This window comes from Solanum pennellii, chromosome 9, assembly GCF_001406875.1.
Source record: "Solanum pennellii chromosome 9, SPENNV200".
Lineage (NCBI taxonomy): Eukaryota > Viridiplantae > Streptophyta > Magnoliopsida > Solanales > Solanaceae > Solanum > Solanum pennellii.
In genome coordinates this window covers 78,139,995-78,161,660 of record NC_028645.1, presented here as the reverse complement: position 1 = coordinate 78,161,660, position 21,666 = coordinate 78,139,995, and the positions used below count along the sequence as shown (strand labels likewise).

At 37.6% G+C, this 21,666-nt stretch overlaps 2 protein-coding genes across 3 annotated transcripts; one reads left to right on the top strand and one right to left on the bottom strand.

The window, feature by feature from the left end:
- The first annotated feature begins 2,420 nt into the window (after positions 1-2,420).
- LOC107030434 (probable metal-nicotianamine transporter YSL7) lies at positions 2,421-4,977 on the top strand. The gene has a single exon (XM_015231715.2). The coding sequence runs from the start codon at positions 2,528-2,530 to the stop codon at positions 4,529-4,531; it is 2,004 nt and encodes a 667-aa protein (XP_015087201.2). The 5' UTR covers positions 2,421-2,527; the 3' UTR covers positions 4,532-4,977.
- A 1,030-nt stretch (positions 4,978-6,007) lies between these two features.
- LOC107031164 lies at positions 6,008-20,719 on the bottom strand. 2 transcript variants are annotated; one of them, XM_015232415.2, is made up of 27 exons: positions 20,455-20,719; positions 20,012-20,243; positions 19,798-19,919; positions 16,264-16,386; positions 15,973-16,116; positions 15,209-15,864; positions 14,914-15,035; positions 14,735-14,826; positions 13,589-13,811; positions 13,330-13,393; positions 12,871-13,019; positions 12,682-12,752; positions 12,426-12,599; positions 12,269-12,340; positions 10,237-10,338; positions 10,072-10,161; positions 9,584-9,659; positions 9,395-9,491; positions 9,193-9,262; positions 8,910-9,089; positions 8,612-8,734; positions 8,452-8,535; positions 8,100-8,284; positions 7,854-7,992; positions 7,670-7,729; positions 7,304-7,408; positions 6,008-6,307 (listed from the first exon to the last, which is right to left on the bottom strand). In XM_015232415.2, the coding sequence occupies exons 1-27, from the start codon at positions 20,542-20,544 to the stop codon at positions 6,194-6,196; spliced, it is 3,759 nt and encodes a 1,252-aa protein (XP_015087901.1). In that variant the 5' UTR covers positions 20,545-20,719; the 3' UTR covers positions 6,008-6,193. The 2 variants fall into 2 exon arrangements, with proteins under 2 accessions (XP_015087901.1, XP_015087902.1); XM_015232416.2 differs by having other exon boundaries at positions 20,012-20,192.
- Between the last annotated feature and the right edge of the window lie 947 nt (positions 20,720-21,666).

Sequence of the window (21,666 nt, the reverse complement as noted above, 5' to 3'; positions counted from 1 at the left end):
CCTTAATCACAACAACAACATCAGCTTTAGAAGGTAGTAGAAACAACCAAGTATATCGAGAATAGTCATCAACAAGTGTAAGAAAGTATTTTTTTTCCATTATGAGTAGGAACTCTATAAGGACCCCAAACATCACCATGAACTAACTGAAAACAACACTCAGAAGTAGTAGTGCTTAATGGAAAAGACAGTCTAGTTTGTTTTGCTAAAGGACACACCTTACAACTCTTGATACATTTGTCCCAATTTGTAGAATTATGACCAAACAGCTTGCTTATAGTGACAGAAGAGGTGTGACCCAACCTCTTGTGCCAAAGATTCATACTCATGCTATAGCTATCAGAATCTGTAGAAGACATTCCAAGTGATGAAGAACAGGCATTAGTAGCTGCAGCAGCAACATTTGCTGTAAATGCTTTCTTATGACCTGATTGAAACACATACAAGCCATTTTCTTCCTTACCAATCCCCTTCACCTTGCCACTTGAGAGATCCTGAAGAATACAAAAATCAGGATAGAATAATACAGCACACTGAAGCTCCTTTGTCAGTTGAGAAACAGACAACAAATTGTATTTGAACTCAGGAATATGCATGACATTGGTTATTTCTTGACCAGGAAAGAGACAGGATGATCCTGTGTGAGTTACATTGACTACATTACCAGTAGGCAAATGAACTTTGCCTAGACCACTCTTGTTTACTGTTGTAGTGTGGGATAACAGCTCAACAGAACTAACCATATGACTAGAAGCACCAGAATCCACTATCCACTTAACATCATCTGAAATGATAGTAGTATGAGGGATCATACCTACTGTCAAGGCTACATGATCAGCTTCAGATTTTTCTGAATCAAGCATGGTTAAGATCTGTTTGTATTGTTGTTCAGTAAATTGAGGAATAGCACCAAATGCATCAGTAGAACCTTTAGACATGTGAGAAGATCCTGCAAAATTGGCAGATTGACCCCCAAACTGATTTCCAATATCACTAGGATTAGGATTGCCCTTACTAGTTTCATTGTCTTNAGTTTCATTTTCTTTGATATATGATCCTGTTTTCTTCTTGAATTTATAATCTGGAGGATATCCAATTAACTTGTAACACACTGCTTTTGTGTGACCTGTGAGATGACAATGATCACAGTAGAGATCACTCTTTCTGCTTCTGCCCTTGTAAGAGGAATTATTCCCCTGATAGTTAGTGCGTACACTCGAGTTGCTTTTACCACTAAACAAAGCTGTCCCCTCAGCAATTTCAGAGCTGTAAGAAGAAGAAGAAGAACCCAGAGATCTTCTACTTTCCTCAGAAATGATCATGGCATATGCCTTATTAATCGATGGAGTAGGAAGCATCATCATGATATGATTTATAGACTGTGAGTAAGACTCATTTAAACCCATCAGAAATTGAAGAAGGCGTTGATACTCAAAGTGTTCCACATATTTCCTAGACTCAGCACAAATACATCCAGGACATGGCATCAATGCATCAAATTCTGCCCATAGTTCTCTTAGTTTTGAGAAATAGGTTGAAACAGAAGAAATTCCTTGGTTAAGAGTAGAACTTTGTGAATGAAGGAAGAAGACTCGAGATCCATTAACCTTGTCAAATCGTTCTTGTAGATCAGTCCACACCTTATATGCACTTGTAGCATATACAATCCCACTAAGTAATTCAGTGCATACAGAATTCATAATCCATGAAAGGACTATGGCATTACATTTCTCCCACAAATCATGAAGAGAAGCATCAAATTTCTCCTTAGGATATCGACCATCCACAAATCCTAACTTGCTTTTACCTAACAGACTAATTCGCATTGAACTGCTCCATAATGCATAATTCTCAGGGCCTGTTAGTTTAATTGAAATTAGGGAACTACCTGGTGTATCATTGGGCTGAAGAAACAAAGGATGATGTTGATCGATTGTTACCAAAGTGGGTACAACTTCAGCTCCAATTTCCAGATCTGCAGGTGAACTAGCATTCACCATTGTTGAGATGTTGAACAGGAGAAAACAGAAACAGTAAAGAAATGAGATGAAACGTGAACCAGAAACTGAGAAGATCGAAGGAATATGAGATCGATTACTCAAGCTCTGATACCATGTTAAGATCCTTGATCTTCACCATATGAGGACCTTCAAGATGAGAGAAGAGAAGAGAAGAGAAGAGAAGAGAAGAGAAGAGAGGAAATATAATGTTTGTGTATTTCCAACTTGTATTCAACAACCTGTACATACTGTATTTATACACTTCATTAACAACTTTTAACAAACTCTAATTACCTTTCTAACAATATAACTAACAAGATACAACTAACTAATTAATGGAAAATATCTTTTTTATTTAACAACATTTTGATTGGATTGTGTATATATGGACAACTAAACTTTGAAATCAATTGAAAAACTACTAGCATGAGCAATCTTTGAGTTCTTCCTTCCAACTTCTCGATCACTTATTATACAGGTGTAACACACGTGTTCAGAAACTAGACGTATCACTTACTTTGTGTTGTATGATTCGTCAATGTAGGGTTCAAATGGTGAGAAATGGAGATGAGGAGGATCAAGAGAGGGGAGGAGTTACGCGAGGGGAATCAAGAGAGTATGCATTCAAGGACGAATATGTGCCTCCGTGGCAGAAACAGATAACGTGGAGATCAATGGTGACCGGACTGATCTTGAGCATTGTCTTCAACTTCATCGTTTGCAAACTCAATCTCACAACTGGTGTTATCCCTTCTCTCAATGTAGCAGCTGGACTGTTAGGGTTCGCGGGGGTTAGATCATGGACTGTTGCTATTGACAAGTTTGGATTGTTGAAGCAGCCTTTTACTAGGCAGGAAAATACTGTTATACAGACGTGTGTCGTTGCTTCTTCTGGCATTGCATTTAGCAGCGGAACAGCAAGTTATATGTTGGGAATGAGTCCGTATATAGCAGAACAATCAGGGGCAGGAAATACCCCGAATAATACTAAGAAACTTTCTGTTAGTTGGATGTTTCCTTATCTATTTGTGGTTAGTTTCGCGGGGCTTTTCTCCATTGTGGCATTGAGAAAGTTGATGATAATGAAGTATAAGTTAACATATCCTAGTGGAACTGCAACTGCATATCTTATCAACTGTTTTCACACTCCAAAAGGAGCTAAGCTCGCGAAGAAACAAGTGAGTTCATTGTTCAAATCGCTTGGGTTCAGCTTTGTATTCGCGGCTGTTCAGTGGTTAGTTGCACGGGATGAAGGGTGTGGATTTGGTAGCTTGCATACATTTGGTGCTCAAGCTTATGCTAAAAGGTTCTATTTTGATTTTTCGTCTACGTATATTGGAGTTGGTATGCTTTGCCCTTACATGGTCAATATATCATTGCTAATTGGTGCTATAGTATCATGGGTTATAATGTGGCCAATGATTGAAGCAAAGAAAGGGATATGGTACTCTGCTGATTTATCCGCGACAAGTCTTCATGGTATTCAAGGATACAGAGTATTTATCGCCATTGCCATGATGCTTGGTGATGGTATTTACCATTTTGCCTACATGTTGGTGGTTACAATCTTAAGTTTCACGAGGAGGAAGAATCCTCGGAAAGAAGATGAAGAAGAGGATGATGACAATAAGATACAGAACGAGTACTTCTTGAAAGACCAGATTCCTAACTGGGCAGCAGCTCTGGGATACGCTTGTATTGTAGTTGTATCTATCATTGTGATACCGATTATCTTCCCCTCACTCAAATGGTATATGGTTTTGGTTGCATATTTGATCGCTCCTATTTTGGCCTTCTGCAATTCTTATGGAGCTGGTCTTACTGACTGGTCCCTTGCCTCAAATTACGGAAAAATTGCAATCCTCACGTTTAGTTATTGGGTTGGTTTGGAGAACGGTGGTGTGATTGCTGGGCTCGCTTCATGTGGTTTGATGATGTGCATAGTAGACACAGCTTCTGGTTTGATGGGAGATTTCAAAACTGGTTACTTAACCCTTTCATCTCCGCGTTCCATGTTCTTTAGCCAACTCATTGGAACTGCTATGGGTTGCATCATAACCCCTCTAGTCTTCTCAATTTTCAACACTGCCTATACCTTAGGTGATCCAAACGGTCCATACCCTGCACCATATGCTCTCATGTATCGTGGGATCGCCTTACTTGGAGTCGAAGGTTTTGATAGTCTACCCACTCATTGCCTCATCCTCTCTGTTTGGTTGTTTGTAGCTGCAATACTCATCAACCTAGTCACTCAGGCGCTGAAGAAATGTGAGACCAAGTATAGAATTTATCGATTCGTTCCTAGTCCAATGTGTATGGCTATACCATTTTACCTTGGAGGGTACTTTGCCATTGACATGTGTTTAGGTTCATTGATCCTTTTCTGTTGGCAAATGTATAACAAACAGAAGGCAAAAGATTTTGGATCTGCAGTGGCTTCTGGTTTAATATGTGGCGACTCCCTGTGGGGAATTCCAGCATCTATTCTTGCTCTAGCTGGTGTCAAAGCTCCATTTTGCATGAAATTTTAGTCAGTTTTACATGTTGTTTTAAGGTATGGTATTTTACTATTTACTAGTGTTAAGACAAGTTGTGTTTCTATATGTTGTTCTTGTTTTGAAATTCATAAGTCATTTGCATAGACAATTTATGATTTGTTAGCAAAATACTGCACACTCTATTTTGGTTTTATGTTTTGTATTGATAGTAATGTGTACTTGGCTTAGCCGTGTAATGTAGAGTATACATAGATCTTACCTGTATCTTGTGGAGTTAGAGAGGTTGTTTTCGAAAGACAAAAGGAGGCTAAAGAAAGAAAAACATACACTTGACATGTTAAAAGTTTAGTCACAAACTTGACTTTGTAAACTTAGAGCTGACAGTTAATCACTCCAGGACTTCATCACACCTCACAGAGTGATTCAGGTTCACACTCTTTTATCATTCACAGCATTAGGCACACAATATCACTGGACAAACAACTACTTCAAAAACTTGATATGAACAGAACATGTTAACTTGGTCTTACTTCAACTAAATACTCCAACTCATCCTCAGTGTGTCTTATGCAACGAACACTTGATGCTGACGTAACATATAAATTTTGGAGTACATTTTGTAAGTTGAAACGTAAAACTGACACAATGGAGACAAGTTGAGGTGTCTAGATGTGCATACTCAAAATTGTTATGTTTAACTGTCAGTTTGAGGCCAAATTCGAGAGTCTGTTATTGCAATTCATATTCATTTCAAGGGAAGAGCGTGATTATCTGCAAGACAGCAACTATGTTCTCAAAACTTGGTAGTGAAAGTTTTGCCTCTTGTTTATCTCATATCTTCATTTTCTTCAGATAGGTGGTGTTATGGTACACCAAAGGCGAAGCTAGGATTTTACAAAGACGAGTTTTAACTAATAATAACTGAGTTCTAAATTTAATATATCAAAAACTACTAGTGTCCTAAGGTAGCAAATCCCCTTGACACATAAGTAGCGACCTGCACTAATGGTGTAACGCTATCTCTGTTGCAGGAAAGGGAATCAATGTCTCTATTGGAACTTGGAATACCCTAAAAGGAAACATTTACGTGAACCTAAATAGAAAGAAGAAAAATCACATACACAGATCTCTGGATGTGTTATTCCTTCTCTTAAGTTTTCATGTTCTGTAAGAAATGGGTACAATCTACCCAAAAAAAGTGAATAGGTGGTTAAGTTCTTACGCGATGTCGGTGACCTTATGCTAGACGTACTCACTGAGGAAAACGTTGAGCAGTCAATCTCGTGACAGAGAGAGAGAGAGAGCAGGGATTGAGGTGGTGTCCGTGCTCAACGAAGTCGAAATGCTATCCAAAGTAAACTAAAAGATTCAATAGAACAAGGCCTACTCCATCAGAAGATGTCAAACTATACAAAAGCTCAAATGCAGAAAAAGAATATTAGGATATGCTTTTTCTTAAATTACTCAACTCATATGTACAGAGAAGAGAGCTAAAAATGACTTCAGGACTTGCAACTGGAAAAACTCCTATCAACTAAGTATGATACACAAGGGGGGGTCAGGGGCCAAGGCCAATTGGACTTTGGGGAACCTGAAATGGATTATCCACGCAATGCTGATCTCGCTGTTATCGCGGGTTGCAGAACAGGAAAACAAATAAACCAATGCCTTGCTATAAAGTTAAACATATCTCCTCTACATGAAGTAACTGAGAGATGTTTTCTTTCTTGATCCACCTTCTCCATATAAATCATTCCACTGGAGAAGCTCATTCATATTTGAAGACTCTGATGACACACTGGCACATACCTGCATTTATCAACACACAAACAAGTCATGAATCTACTAAAAGATATCAACATCCAACATCACGTATGCAGCAAGATATTTGATTGACGTTATCAAATTAGCTGCTGTTATGGAGTCATCGAGAGTGACGGTCATTTGATCGCATTATCTCAACTTCTCTTCTTCATTACAGATAAGCTCTTCTGGAGCGTGCAAGCATAATCACAAGGATAAGATGAGATGAGTTTAGGTTTATGTGGAAGACTCTAGAATTAACCAAAAAGAGGCATCACAATAAGATTAGTAGCCTAAAGAATCGCATTTGAGCTCGTAAGTCCAAGTACCAAAGTTCCTCGGACCTCCAACATGGCTTTACCCAATGGACATCCTCTTAGTCACTTGTATCCACACAATTAGCAGGCATTGCACTATTACAAAGATTGTGATGCTGTAATAGGGACCAAAGCAATTAGCTTAATAAACTAGGACGCAAGGTTTATAACGTGGCACCACATCATTAAAAAACCACCATTGTAAAAGAGGAGTATTGGAGTATCTCTATATTTCGCTTGTCAGATTAAGGGCCAGCCAGTGCAGATACAGAATCCCTATCCACATAAACCAAATTCCGTTTGAACTACTTCACCAGTAGCATGTAATAAGACGTGAGAGCCAACAACACTCACCCAGTTAATATGATTTACCCCTTAATTTTATGAAGACAGCTCCCAAATCCAAATCTGTATCTCCCACCAACAAATATATAAATAAAATAAAACTAATCACTTGAGTACATATCTATAACCTAATCACTTGAGTACATATCTATCTAATGTTGACGATCAGCAACACGTAACATCCTAAAGGATCCATGAGAGTCCCCAACTCCCCAAGTTCACTACTTGGCAATAAATAAAGTTACCAACCTTTCTCCTGAACCCCAAGTAAATTTCACTAAGGAAGTAGAATGCAACACATAAAAATCATCTTAACAAATCACAGTATGTGCTACTGTACCTGCTCATGTGCATACTTAAAATCATCCATGTTAAGAGGACGAATGTCTGCACTACTATGCAAAGCCGGTGATGGCCTGCTTTCTGCAATTGCCGATGCTTTCTCCTGAAATCATGGCCCAAAAGTAAAAAAAAAAAGAAAAAGAAAAACAATTGAAAGATTAGCAGATTAAAGTGTAAAGACACCTCGCAGTTGATGATGACCCAATAATTTCAAACATCACGAAATGAAACACACACATCATGAAGCATAACTAAACGACTTCCAAACAAAATTAGTAATAGTTATTTTTTGTATGTTGTGGATCCAGGTCACCAATTCAACCAAATTTTGAAAGAACAACAAGACAGAACTCAGGCGACTGACCTTCTTCTCCTTCTCCAAAATTTCTCTAATAGGGCAATGCGCAGCGCTCACACACAAATTCTGGGATTGGAAATTCAAAGTGGCAGTAAGTATGATATGCAACATGGATTAATAAATGCAGTTATTTTGAATGGGGTTTGCAAAAACTAATACATTAGGCAGTACAAGTAATATTGATCCAGACCTTCAAATCACTCCCTGAATACCCGTCCGTCATAGTAGCAATAGCTTCTAAATCAACATTTGGGGCTAATTCTTCCTTCGCCAAAATAACTCCCAAAATTTTCTCCCTATTTGAAGCATCTGGCAAGTTTACCATTAACCTGCATCAAAGGTACACTTACGGCATCACTACCATAAAACACTTGAGACATCATGATCAATCAATCAGTTACATAAATCACAAAGAAATAATTAAATTTAAGTTTACCTACGGGGAAGCCTCCTAATAACTGCTTCATCCAGGTCAAAGGGTCTATTTGTTGCAGCAAGTACAAGAACCCGTTCCTTGTCTTTTGTACGCAAACCATCCCAATTAACCATGAATTCATTCTTCATCTTCCGCATAGCTTCATGCTCTCCCGGATTTTCTCGTCTTCCCAACATGCTGTCCACCTAGTAGACATGAAGAAATGGATGGAAAAGGAAAATATAAACAATAATGACATAAAGAAGAAAACTTAATAACTTCGTATGGATGTGAAAGGGAAATCAAACTGTCATCTATTTCGGAAATAAATTTGGGGCGAAAATGGATGCATTGTGAAGAAAATGTCACCAACCTCGTCAACGAAAATAACACTCGGAGCTATTTTACTAGCTAATGTGAAGACTGCTTTGACATACTTCTCCCCTTCACCGAACCACTGGCAAGAAAAAGTTGTCAACCATTTTAAGAATGGCAAGTCAAAAAAGAAATGGCAGAAACCACATCAGTGATACCTTGGATGTAATGCTTGACATTGATATGTTGATAAAGTTTGCACCAGCCTCAGTAGCAACAGCTTTCGCAAGCATTGTTTTACCAGTACCTGGAGGTCCAAAGAGCAATATTCCCTTGCAAGGCTGCAGATACCATCTTATTCAGAAACATAGGTGCATACTTGATGAACAAGCTTTAATAACCTAAACCTCCCCCACACCCAAAAAAAAAAAAACACACAAAAAAAAAAAAACACACACACAGAGATGGGGTAATGAAGATGCCAATGGACTTCAACATAAAACAAATTCCTTTTACCTTGGTCAGCTGTCCTTTACAAAACAATTCTGGTCGCTGAAGAGGCAGCATCACCAGTTCTTTCAGAGTATCCTTGACAGTTTCCAACGCCCCAATGTCATTAAAAGTAACACCAATATCACTCGGCGGAATTACATCCCCAAGTAGTTTCTTCTCGAACTCATTTTCAGTAACCACGTCCTGAAAATCAAGCACCAATCTCACAGTTCAGGAAATTCAGAATAAGAAGCACCTTTAAATAAGTAAATTTGTAGAGTCAGAGAAAAATAACTAGAGCCTTCACCTTGAGGGATTTCTTCAAACTCTTCGTTTCACCCTGAATGCCTTGAAACATACTGAGCCCATAAGCAATGCTGCAAAAAAAAAAAGACATTTCAGTGACATGTGAACTAACCGAAAAGAACTTCGCCCCTACACAATTGAACCAAGAGAACATTAATCTACATGTTACAACATTATGCACTACGGTGAAAATCAAATTTGACCTTTCACTGGAGATAGCTAGCTTCGTCTCTTTCATAGCAGACTCGGATTTATGCATAAGGTGATGACTCAAAGCCCAGCCGATTATCTTTTCAACACCTTGACAACCACATCAATAAACATGACAGACTATTATGATCAATTAAAGCATTTCAAATCTTAAAGGCCTAAAACTATGAGAAATTACTTACTTTCATTTGTCAGTGCTTGATCCTTTATGCATAGAATTTCAAGGTCATCGCAATTAATTTTGAATCGATTCAAAACCTGAAATCACTCATATAGTTAGAACAACTCTATAAATCAGTTCATTGAGGATGCAATTTCATAAGCATCATACTCTTCTTTCTTACACAATCATTATAACTGTCAATTGTAAGCACTATTTACAACTTTAGGTCCATCATCCATGAGTGGTCGAACAAAATTAACTGCCTCTTCTCACAAGGGATACGCTGATGAGAAGGTGGTTTTAGACTTTCGGGTGAATCCAGCATAATACAGTACGAAAATGAAAATTGACGTGCTAAAGAAATGTCCATAGTGTTGCCTATGTAAGTAATTAGAATTTCACAGAACATAGAATATTTCATATGGGCTTACAGAATCCACAACTGGAGAACACTGAAGAGATCTAAGATAAAAGTTCTTTCCCCTTAGATAAGTAAATAGCACTCACATTGCGAATGCTTGCAATGTTTGACTGAGATTTCATAGTTTCCATATCCCGATCTAACTTTTGCTTCCAGTCGGATAATAAGGTTTCGTCCTGCCACAAGACCTATATTAAATGCTTGCATCAAAATTAATGCAGTTGGCCGTCTAAACATAAACTGAAAGTTACCTGAGGGATCTGTATGGTAACTTTGTTGGGAAACAGTCGTGTGAGCTGCTTCATCGTCTTGGGGGTTTCTTTGCTTCTATCATGCAACCTACCAAAATTATCCTGGAAAGAAATGACATTAAATGCAGTAATATCAACCATTTTGCAGGTAAACCCAAGCCCCTAGGCCTCTTTAGTTTATAAAAACGGTTTAGCATAGGTTTCAAAATCCATTTTTACTGAGTTGCCTGTGGGTTTAAGAGATGAATAGTTTCTGTTGGGGGATGGTTGGGAAAGAATGGAAGTTAAAGGATTTGATCAAGGAAAAAGCCACAAACATCAAATAACATGCTCTAGTCAGTTTCTTTGTACGCCACACCTGCCACCCTCTAATGCCCAAACAACTCCAGCAAAAGAAACTAGGTATTTTTGGTTCTAAAATAAAAACTACACTATTTCCTTCCTGTCCCTCCTTGTAACCTTTCATTCTGTAACTCCCTTCCCAAACAACTCCCGCAAAAGAAACTAGGTATTTTCGTTCTAAAAATAAAAACTGCACTATTTCCTTCCTGTCCCTCCTTGTAACCTTACATTCTGCAACTCCCCTCCCTCATACTTACAGACACATCATGCATATGCATCTACTACAAACACCACATATGAAATTAAATTTCTAGAGGAAATTGGTAGGTGGTGGCAGTGTTGTCAAAGGCGTGCTTTGCCTCACTTAATGCGCGCTTCATTGTCATCATCAGTGTTCCAAGGCATGCTTTTCCTTGACAATAAGACTCTTCTGAAGAGGCAACACTAAACAATTGATATTTCAATTTATTGTAAAAAAAAGTCAAATTGTTTGTTCATATATTTGTCATTCAAGCTTATAATCATTAGTCCTGAATTAAACATATATATTTGTACTTTTTTCTCCCTTCGCGTGTTTTTCATTAAAGCTCACGGCCTCACGCTTTTTTTGCGCTTAATTCCCTTAGTGATCTTAAGAGCTTTTTGTGTTCAATGCTATTGACAACACTGGGTGGGTGGTAGTAGCTTCAGTGATTGAAAGATAAAGAGATATGAGTAAGAGTAGAAATGTATGCCTAGTATAAGATGGGTAAGAACAGAAATATCTGTGCTGTATAAGAAAAAAGAACAAGGATATGGATTAAATGGGTGTCAGGTGGCTTGGTAATGTCTGTACTGATTACTAAAACCAATCTACTCCTGCCGATACCCAATCTAATCCACAAATTTGACATCACTATCCTGAGAATTTCATGTAATGTATGAAAGAGTTTGAGTTGTATGCTCAACCATGCAAACATGTGAGTGTAATACTTTTCAGAACTTAATGTCAGCCACAGGAAAATAGAAGATAAATTTGAATTTTGTGACTTGTCACAAAACTACTTTCAAATAATTATATGAAACCATTTGCAAGTGTAGACACATCATATATATGTATCTACATGTGTGTGTTAAAAAAATAATTACTTGAGGACAGAGACAAAGATGGGTAAATGCAGTTTGGGTTATTGAGAAAAGTAAAATATGGACAGGAATCGGCTCCGAGGGCTTTGGTCTAGTGGTAAGAGTGCAGCGGGTGATATGTAATTAGGTGCATGTTATGGGCTCGAACCCAACCACAGACAGAAGTCTGGTATTTAAGTGGAGAGTAGAGCGGTAGACCCATTAGAGTAGAGAAGAATGTACTGTATAAGAATGAAGTACGAGGAATGGGTTTTGTGGATTAAAGCTGGCACCATATTTTTAAAACCCAATTTGACACCCAATCATTTGACAACTCCTACACCTCAGCATATTGAGGAAAAGGAGTCTCTTTTGTATTGTATGCTCTTTAACTATGCAGTTCGTAAATGACCAAATGTAAAAGGCTTGGAGACTCCTAGTGTCAGTCATGGGTAATAACAAAATAAAGAAAATCCATATGAGGCTATTAGCACATTGACAAACTCCCCGTTCTTAGGTACAACACTGACAACAAGAAAAGGGAAAACCAAAAACAAAAGGAAAAGGAAGAGAAAGTGTTACATACTGGGAAGGCAAGGTCAAGCAATGCTGTTTGGTTACTTCCAAATTTTGTAAATAGCAAGCCACCAGGATGCGACTGTAACAGATAAAAAGTAAGGCTATCAGAATCACAAGTCAATTTTTTATCAGAAAGGAATGCAGAATAACTATGCCTTGCATACTTTCTCCTTTCGGCTGTCCGACTGGGCATGGGAAGCTATGGCAACAACATTCTCTGGCAAATGCTCGAGCTTAATCTTGAAAGCAGCATAGGCCTCAGGATTACCCACCATAGACTTCTCAATGTCTTTGATGAACAAAACAAGAGGGCCACTTTTACTTTCTTTTGAAGCAACCTATACAGATAAACATATAAATAAGCTATCACACTCGGTTAAGAAGTGGAATAGTATCATGGAAAGGAATATTAGAAAATACCTCAAAGAGTTCATTAATAGCAAGTTTATCAATTTCATCAGTACTTGAGCTATCAAGACGGAGCAAGTCAGCTGCGGAAAAAGAAAAGATCAGGTCACAAAAACGGCATGCTCTGTTATTTGACATAGCTGGGACAGGCAACAAATAAATGATGGAACTTTCTGATATAAACCAGGCAGCAGAGAATACCAGCACAAAAGAACCCATGATCTTCATCGCACAGGCCACCAAGATCATTACCCTCAGGAATTGATCTATCAAATCTGACACCAATTTTAGAGGACCCATTTTCCTCAAATGCAAGAACCACTTTGCCCCTGTAACCATATGTTGGACCCCTGCAATCATGCATGTTATAGTGATTTTAAAATAAAGAAATGACTGACTGACATATCTCAATAGAGACAGCATTTTGTTCACAAGAAAATGAACTAAACAAGAAGTTAGTCCTGACAGAGAGCATTTTATTCACAGAGAATAACAAGTAGACTAATAGCTTGTTTTTCTATCCTAACAGAGATCATTATTCAAACAGCAAGTTTTCAGAAGTGATTCAAAATGCATCATCAATCATATTATGTATGAGATTTAATGAGCTTACTGAACTAATATCACTGGAAAATAAATTAACAGACTTACTGCAGGTACCTTATAGGTGATTGCAACGGAGAAAAGCTTGATGTTAAGGATCCGATATACTTCACTCTATCACCTGTCAATATGACGGTTTAGCATTAAGCACAAAACTGCCACCTCCAAAGGACATTTTCTAGCCCGACATATATAATGAACCATCTCTTTTATCGGATATATATATATATATATATATTATATATATATATATACATATAGAGAGAGAGAGAGAGAGTGAAAGAGAGGGAGTTCTCACTATCAAAGAAACAAATACCTTTCTTAAAAGTGTAGTTTTTTGATGAGGCAGTCGATGCCTCCTGCTTGGGCTGAGCATGAGAACTTAAAATTGAACCACCAGTTATATCAGCCTCAACACTTGAAGCCGGCTTTTTATTCAGATGCAATGCTGCCGCTTGCGCCGCACGTTTAGCAAATACACTAGCTCTCTCTGGTTTTGAACTTACTTTAACAGGCTCGATATCTTTGGAACTTGAAACCTACATAATATTAAAGAAAAAGGAAATGAATTGGAGGGTAACGAAAATTCAATCATATTAACCTGTTCTTACACCAACAATAACAGAAATGTTCAAACTACAATCACTCCCATTTCACTTAACACTGCCCAGTAATTCTCAGGTGGGCAGCTGTTCAATAGTCTGACCACCATCCATATGATTATTAGAAATTTTGCAAAACTTTAGATTGCATTGCCCTGAGCCAGCCATCAAGCACTTCCCTATTTACTTCTAATCTGGCTTGCAGTGGGCAGTGTGGATGATCAGTGTTGATTTATATGAGCATACTAACAAAATCCCAAATGAAACAAGGAAAATTGTTGATTTACACGAGCAAACTAACAAAAATTGCAGCCAAAGTTTCTGTCCCATTCTGTAATACCCCATTGAAGTAATATACCTATTGTTCTCGAGGCCAAGGCTCAAACCAAAATGTTTTCCTTTCTTTCCCCCCTTACCCAAAGCTGTTTTTTCCTGATTTTCAAGCCATTTTGCATATATTCTGTCAGTAAATGTTAGATGAAATGAACATAAATACATGTAATAGTTTATCTTTTGATGGTTACACTAGAAAAAAGAAAAATTTGGCTATTATGCAAAGGAGCTATTAGTCACAATTTTAGATACAAGTTTCCTTTTAATCAACCCCAATAAACAGACTTTCCTATTCAATTTATTACTAAAAAAGGAATTGGAAAACCAGAAATGGCCTGTAATCCGAACAGTCTTAGCTTGTCACGTATTTCTCGTATAGCTTTCAACTACATTTCTAACTTTCCATGAAATGAGGCGATAGGAAGCAAGATAACTAATATAAAGAGGCATCTTGGGTGTAACCAGTGGTAAAAAAGTATGAGCCCCTCAAATGAGGACACATGAGCCAAGTAACAGAAGAAACTTACACCAGGCAGCAAGAGAGAATCAACTATCATTAGCTTAGCACAAAAGTACTTAGCAAGTGCTTTGGCCAATGTCTCCTGATAAATCTCTGAACCTGTGAGCAGCAAGTCAAAATGTGATTTCGAGGGCAGGATTGAACTCAACAAAGCCAGATAAGTGATTTCTATGGAGCAGTAGTTACCTGCTGGACCTGATAGCAAAATCCTAGGGCACACTGTGGGAAGATCTGATGCAAATTTTGCAAACCCGTTACACTTCAAGTGTATATAAGTGGAAGCAATCAGAACATTCTTTGTATTTTCACTGTCAGACAAAAATGTAGTATAGAAATCAATGGAACACATTCCAGAAATACACGAGTGCCAATTTCAACTTGAACAAACATAATTTTGGTGCGGGAGAAGACAGAAACGAAAGCAAAACCAGCCAGAAAACTGGAAGGGGGGAGGGGGGGGGGGGTAAGATCAAATTTTTACCATAAGTAATATGGAAAATTTTCAAATGTGACATCAATAGTGTTGAAATCAACTACTCCTTGCTGTAAGGCATTTTTAAATGTTTGGCGCCTAGTTAAAGCAGAAACTGGAGGATCAAATTTGAGTAGTTCTCGGAAATTCCTTTGCTCCTCAAAAATTTTGGAAATGCTACCACTCAAATCGAACTCAGAAGCAGAAGATCCAGCAAGCACTTGAAGGAGAGGTTGCACCTTCCCAATCTCTGCATCAACTGAATCTAGTACAACATTATCAAGATTCAAGTTACCATTCTCAACGCCAGGAGATATTACATCATTCTTCTCATCCACCAAAACACCAGGTTCGTCATTACCATCAGAAGCATCCTTCATATCAGTATCTAAATCATCTTTCTCTGTCAGACTCAGACCACTTGCAGAGGGTAGTATTTGCACCTCTGAACCTTGTTTTCCATCCTTACCATTTTGAGATGATGGTGGGAGAAGGGACAAGTCTTTCCGAAGATTTGACAAAGATGCCAGGGTCGATGCAACTGCTACAGTGGAGGGATCCCCAGACCTTGCCTCAAGATGGAGTCCCTTGATTGATCCACTATGAGCTTCCAATATGCTAACAGGATGGGCCAAACTTGTAGCAGATAAGTCGTTATCAAAGATCTAAAGGTATAAGTCAAGGAAATGCTGGTAATTCTAGTTCTAACATCCAAATGGGTTTCAAATTTTTTACATGAGTATGAACTCTCATCCATAATGAATTAAGGATACGTAAGCATGTTGACCAGATGAGCCAAAAACAACCTCATCACCTCCTTTGAGAGGAACAGTAGAATTCTTTGGGTAGACCTTGCCATTGACTTGCACATCGCCTTTTTTCCCCGTAATTTCAAGAAGAGTAATGGATACCCCTTTCTAGTCATAAGGAAAACATAAACAGAATGAGTAATGTGGTTATCTTTTTACTAAAAGTGGGAAACAATAGAAAACAATGTTAAACTATGAAGAAACACAATTTTTGAGCCAGGATAAAATAGTGTCTTAAGAAAAACTCAGGCTTACCTCTGTCTCAGTGTGCTTGAGATTACATAAATCTTTACTAACTGTCGAATCTCCTATCCACAAGTCACTTTCACGACTTTGACCTACAGTATACGTTGGGCGATGCATGACAAGATGAGGATTCTGCAAAAGCAAGTAGAAGCTAATTAGTGTATTAGGTGGCTTAATTTCAGAAGAAAACCCATCAACAAGTTGGCATATAATATGATGTTGATATAAGGAATGGTAAATATGTAAAGTGATCCCGCCTACATTGAAAAGTGAAAAGATCTCGATAATGTGTGCAACCATTTCAGGTATATTTAATTTTATAACAGTATAAAGAAACTTTCTAATTGTTAACTTCCATAAGGCTAATGTTGAAAGACAGACAATTGAGTGGCCAACACCAAGCCTCGTCTCCTTGACACACTAAAAATAGAATAGTCTCTCAAACTTCCATATCAAAAGAACAACTACAACCAGATTTAAGTGAATGAATCAGATCAAAGCAGTCTGGAGACATTATAAGGTGCACCTTTGTGTAAAGTCTAACTCAACTTTTAACATGTTTCCTATACCAACCCTACAATGTCCATATCTATCATAATTTAAACATTTTTTTTATAATGCGGTGTTCTTGCTAGCTTGGGTGAACCTTGACTACTTCCACAACATACCCATTACCTCCTACTAATTCAGGTACTGAGTACCTCTGTCCACCAAGTCTGGGATAGATGGGAATAAATCACCTAGTGTTATTGCTTCGGCTGAAATATGAGCTTGACACCTCATGCCTCTTAAACTCACTTTATTGACCACTAGACCACACAATAGCGTACAAAGCCAACTTGCTCTTCAGCACTCATCTCACCTGCCTGGATACTCATGTTGGCTTGTTGGACAACGTTGAGACACTACATCACACAATCTTATGCTTTTCTGGAAGATCTTTTCCAGGACACAACACAAACTTCCACAGAAGAAAAATGGATTCTACGCATAATGAGACCTTTCAGAATGTCAAATCCATCCTTCTTTGAACAAGTCTTTAATTAAATTTATTAAAAATAAAAACAAAAAACAACAACCTAACAAAAACAAAAAGAACACCTTTAATCAACAATGAAGATCAAGATTTTGCAACTACATTAAGAAATTTAAAATCCCCATACCAGATAATGTATCCACGTCTTCTCTTTAATGTACAACTTTCCAGAAAATAAAAATAATAAGATCCCTATACCAGACTTTCCAATCATTCAGATTTTTCCTAATGCAACATTTAGAATTTTAAAGTCCCCATACCAGACTACGCATCCACATCTAGTCTTTTTTGTACAACTTTCCAGAAAACAAAAAGTAGTAAGATGCCTATACCAGACTTCCCAATCATTCAGATTCTTCCTAAAAGTTATGCATCTACTACCCTGATTTTTGTAGTCTGCCAGTATTGCATCTGATTGAGTCCCAGACTGTATATATCAGGCCACACTTTCAACCATACTAGCCTGGCCAAACATCTTTACATGTCACCTAACCTTTTCAGATTTCTAACTAAGATGGAAAAGTTAAACTCCTTTCAAAGAGTCCATGCTAATACCAGTGGTTCGGGCATTTCTACCACCTTCTTCCCAACTAATTCCATTCTTCACATTGGTGAAATAAAGCTACAGTGAAGCCATTCGTACCGGGCACGTTATCTCCCAAGCAACGTCCCAGAGCTTGAGTGCTTGAAAGTAAGATCTCTTTGCTGAAAAGTTTTTCCAAATCTTCCCTATAGTCTGAAAAGTAACTTCTTTCAACATTGATCCCCAAATCTTCCCTCTCCTTATAGAGGTTGCAATAACACTTTGGAGTACGTTCCTAATATCTTCCTGCTCTAATGCCTCCGCTCTATCAATAATAAGATACTTCACAAAATTATCTCTTCTATGAGTTATGAGCGTTAGTCATTTCAAAGAACTTCATTTCGCTATCACCTATTATAACCATTTAATGTGCCATTTCTCTTGTAATCTCCTCATCACCGCTTAGGTCTTTCCTTTAATCCTTTTAATCCAGTAACTTCAATGCCCAGAATAGGTTTGAAATCTTCCATTTGAAAAAATGGAAAGATCCCAAAAGCTTTTCCTTCCATTTCTCCAATCATTCCTCCGCAACTTCACTTTCCTCACCAATACATTGCAGTAATCCCAAAATGGAGTAACTACCACACCAAGATTTCACGTTCTCGTTAAATTCTGATGTTCTATCTACTAATACCAGATCTGAAGAGGACTAGAATCTTGTGCAGGACTCTATTAACAAGTGGAAATAGACATAGTCTCTGTAAGCGTGTACTCTAAAAAAGAGACATCATGCTTATTATGGCTCTCCTCTTTGAGTATTTGGAGTATATGAATCTACACAGATAGTTGTGAAACCGTAGCTCCCTTTCTCATACTTCTGCAGTACCTTCATGGTACTAGCTAAGGAAATACATTTACGTATCAACCAAAAGTAAGAAAAAAGATTGGTCTGAAAGACCTCGGTAAACCCTTTTGGATGAAAATGAGAAACTTTTCCTCCTATTTTTTGGAGATCAGAAAATGATAAAGATATGGACCACATATCCATTTCTCCATGTGAATTTTGGATTTCCTCAATGCAAGTTGATAGCTTTGAATCCTGTCTTCCACATATCTAACAAAATGATATGCCCTCGCTACTACCCAGGAATGATATTTCCAACAAACTTCATACTCTGTTTCTCCCAAATCTCCCTCCTCATTGATCAGCAGGCCATGTATGCAGTCGCTGTAATCCTTGAGAAACCACACAAAAAATTGACACGTTTGAAGGTACATCTCAAAAGAATGCGTCTGTGGAGGCACCTTATACTTTTGAGCACCCTTTTGTCCCACTTTATTAACAATGCTGATGCCTATTTACCAAGAAAGTCCAGCACACAAATCTAACTTTCCATAACAATGATTTCAACTAAAAAAGAAAGGTGTCCCCATAACGATGATACAATTGTATTTCATACATCTTCAGTGTTTGTCTTTTGCAGATTTGCCAAATTTTGTCCACCTTCTATCTGGCTTTCGCTGCTACTCATTTCAAGAGATCATCTACACTCCTTGTGTTCGACGTCATGATGTTCTTCTACCTGTTATCAGATCACTTTAGAGTTTAGCCTATTACCCCTCCCCTGGCTTCCCCCTTTTCTACACTTGTCCACATTACATCAGAAGATTTATGAACTCCTTCCCTTCCCACAAAATCAGATTTTACACTTGTCCACATTCATAAATTTTTTAAGGTTGCTCAAAAATTGAAACTTTACTCATTTGTTACCCGTGGCAGTAAGCTGGTTAATGGAATACTAATTTTGGTGTCAAATCATCAACACTACATCACATATGTCCTGCTAATTTATTTCGAGATTTTACTTGAATCTTTACTACTTTACCCAGTTACAAGAGTAGAAGATAATCACAGTGAGAGCTTAAGAAGCAAAACCCACCTGCAAGAATCAAAGATAAACATACAGAAAGCTTCAGAACCCACCTGCGAGCACTGCGAAAGAAGTTTACCCCATGCAGCACCATTAGATTTCAGCTGCCGCTTCTTTCCCCGGTTCAATGCCGACCCGTTTGACTTGGATTTATCCACATCAATCGCAGAATCACCTAAACCCATCACACAGAAGTTCAGAAAACATCAGAAAGATCAAAATTTCGATTAAATCGAAGCACATGCAAAGCAAAAAAAAAAAACATACCTAAAGTCATCGGTGATACCAAAGGCTCGTTTGCCCCTTCAGTTTCCATCGATTTCTGTGGCGCAGCAGCAGCCGGAGTAGCAGCAGCATCATCCGATGATTTAAATACAGTGGCTCCAACGAGATCAGCTGATCGAACCTCTTGCTCAGCAGATTCCGGCCCTGAATCATTTACCCCACCCTGAGATTTCATCCCAAGGGTATCATTAGTCGATGACAATGCCTCCACCGCCTACAAGGCGGATCAAATTACATACAAAATTCAAACAACTCAAGAAAAAGAAACCCCAAAACAAAAACAAAATCCAAGATTTAAACTCTAGTTGAATTATAAACAAAATTCAAACAACCCCAAATCTTTCTTGCATGTTTTAACATCGATTCACACGGAAATAACCCCCAAAAATCCTGAATTGATAGTCAGATAAGAAAAAAAGCCAAACCTTAGACCGCTTGCCATTATTCTGAAGAGAAGATGATGGTGGTGAAAGCGAACGCTTTGATGAAGAAGAACTTCTTCTGGTCTCAACCATGTTTGATCTTCTTTACTTCTTCTTCTACAGATCCAAAGAATTAGAGAAGAATGAAGCAAAAAAAAAACGATTTGGGTTTGTGTGTGAGAGAAAAAAATGGGGAAAAGGTGAAATGATTGCGTGAATATCAGTTATCGAGCTCCGTTTGTTGCTGAATTTATATGCAGCTAAAGTTTTTAAAATGGCAACTGGCAAGGACCAGCTAGCACTAAGTAGAAACTTTATTTGGAAAAATAAGGGTTAGATTATTTAATCTTTTATTTTTAAAAAAAAAACGAATTATTACGTGGGCTTCGATGTGGGCTTCGGACACCGAATGTAAAATATTTGACTAATAGACATTGATGAAAGTGTTTCATTCTTAATTAGATGTATCAGGTTTAAGCCTTGGGTATGGAGAAAATTTTGTTAGGAGTGTCACCCCCGAGTGGGCCCTGCGGAGCGCAATTAAGATTCAGTTAGAACTCCAATGTAGACTCCGAACACCGAGTGACAAATAAAAATAACAACAATGTAATTCATATTTGGATGGGTTATTTACCTTCTTTTTTTTTGCCGTTTAACTCTATAAATGACACTACATAGGTTGAACGGACCAGTAATAATACTTTATTTCTTACATAACTACATGTGTGTTAGCTCATAATAACATTGTTATGATCCATGCTCGAATTGACTTATAAATTCCTAAATGAGACGTACATAGATTGGACGAACCAATAATAAAATTCAATTTCTTATTATTATTACTATACATGTATCACCTCATAACAACATTGTATTTCATATTTGAATTGATTATTCACTTTTCTTTGGCTTTTAAATCACTAAATAGACATTTATAGGCCAGATGAAGCAATAATAAAACTTGAAAAACTAAACTCTTACTAACAAAGTAAAAAATTATGTATTCAATCAATTGAACTACTATGATTAACATGTACAAATAATTAATGGTTATGATCTCTCAATGTTATCATTCAATTATTTTTTTTCTTATAAAGACCCTAAATTTCACAAACACGTATAATGGTATCAATATGAAATAGAAAAAGATTGAAAGTTAAAAGGATAAAATTGGAGTGCATGAAATCAAAGCATCTTTCGATATAAGATTTGAAA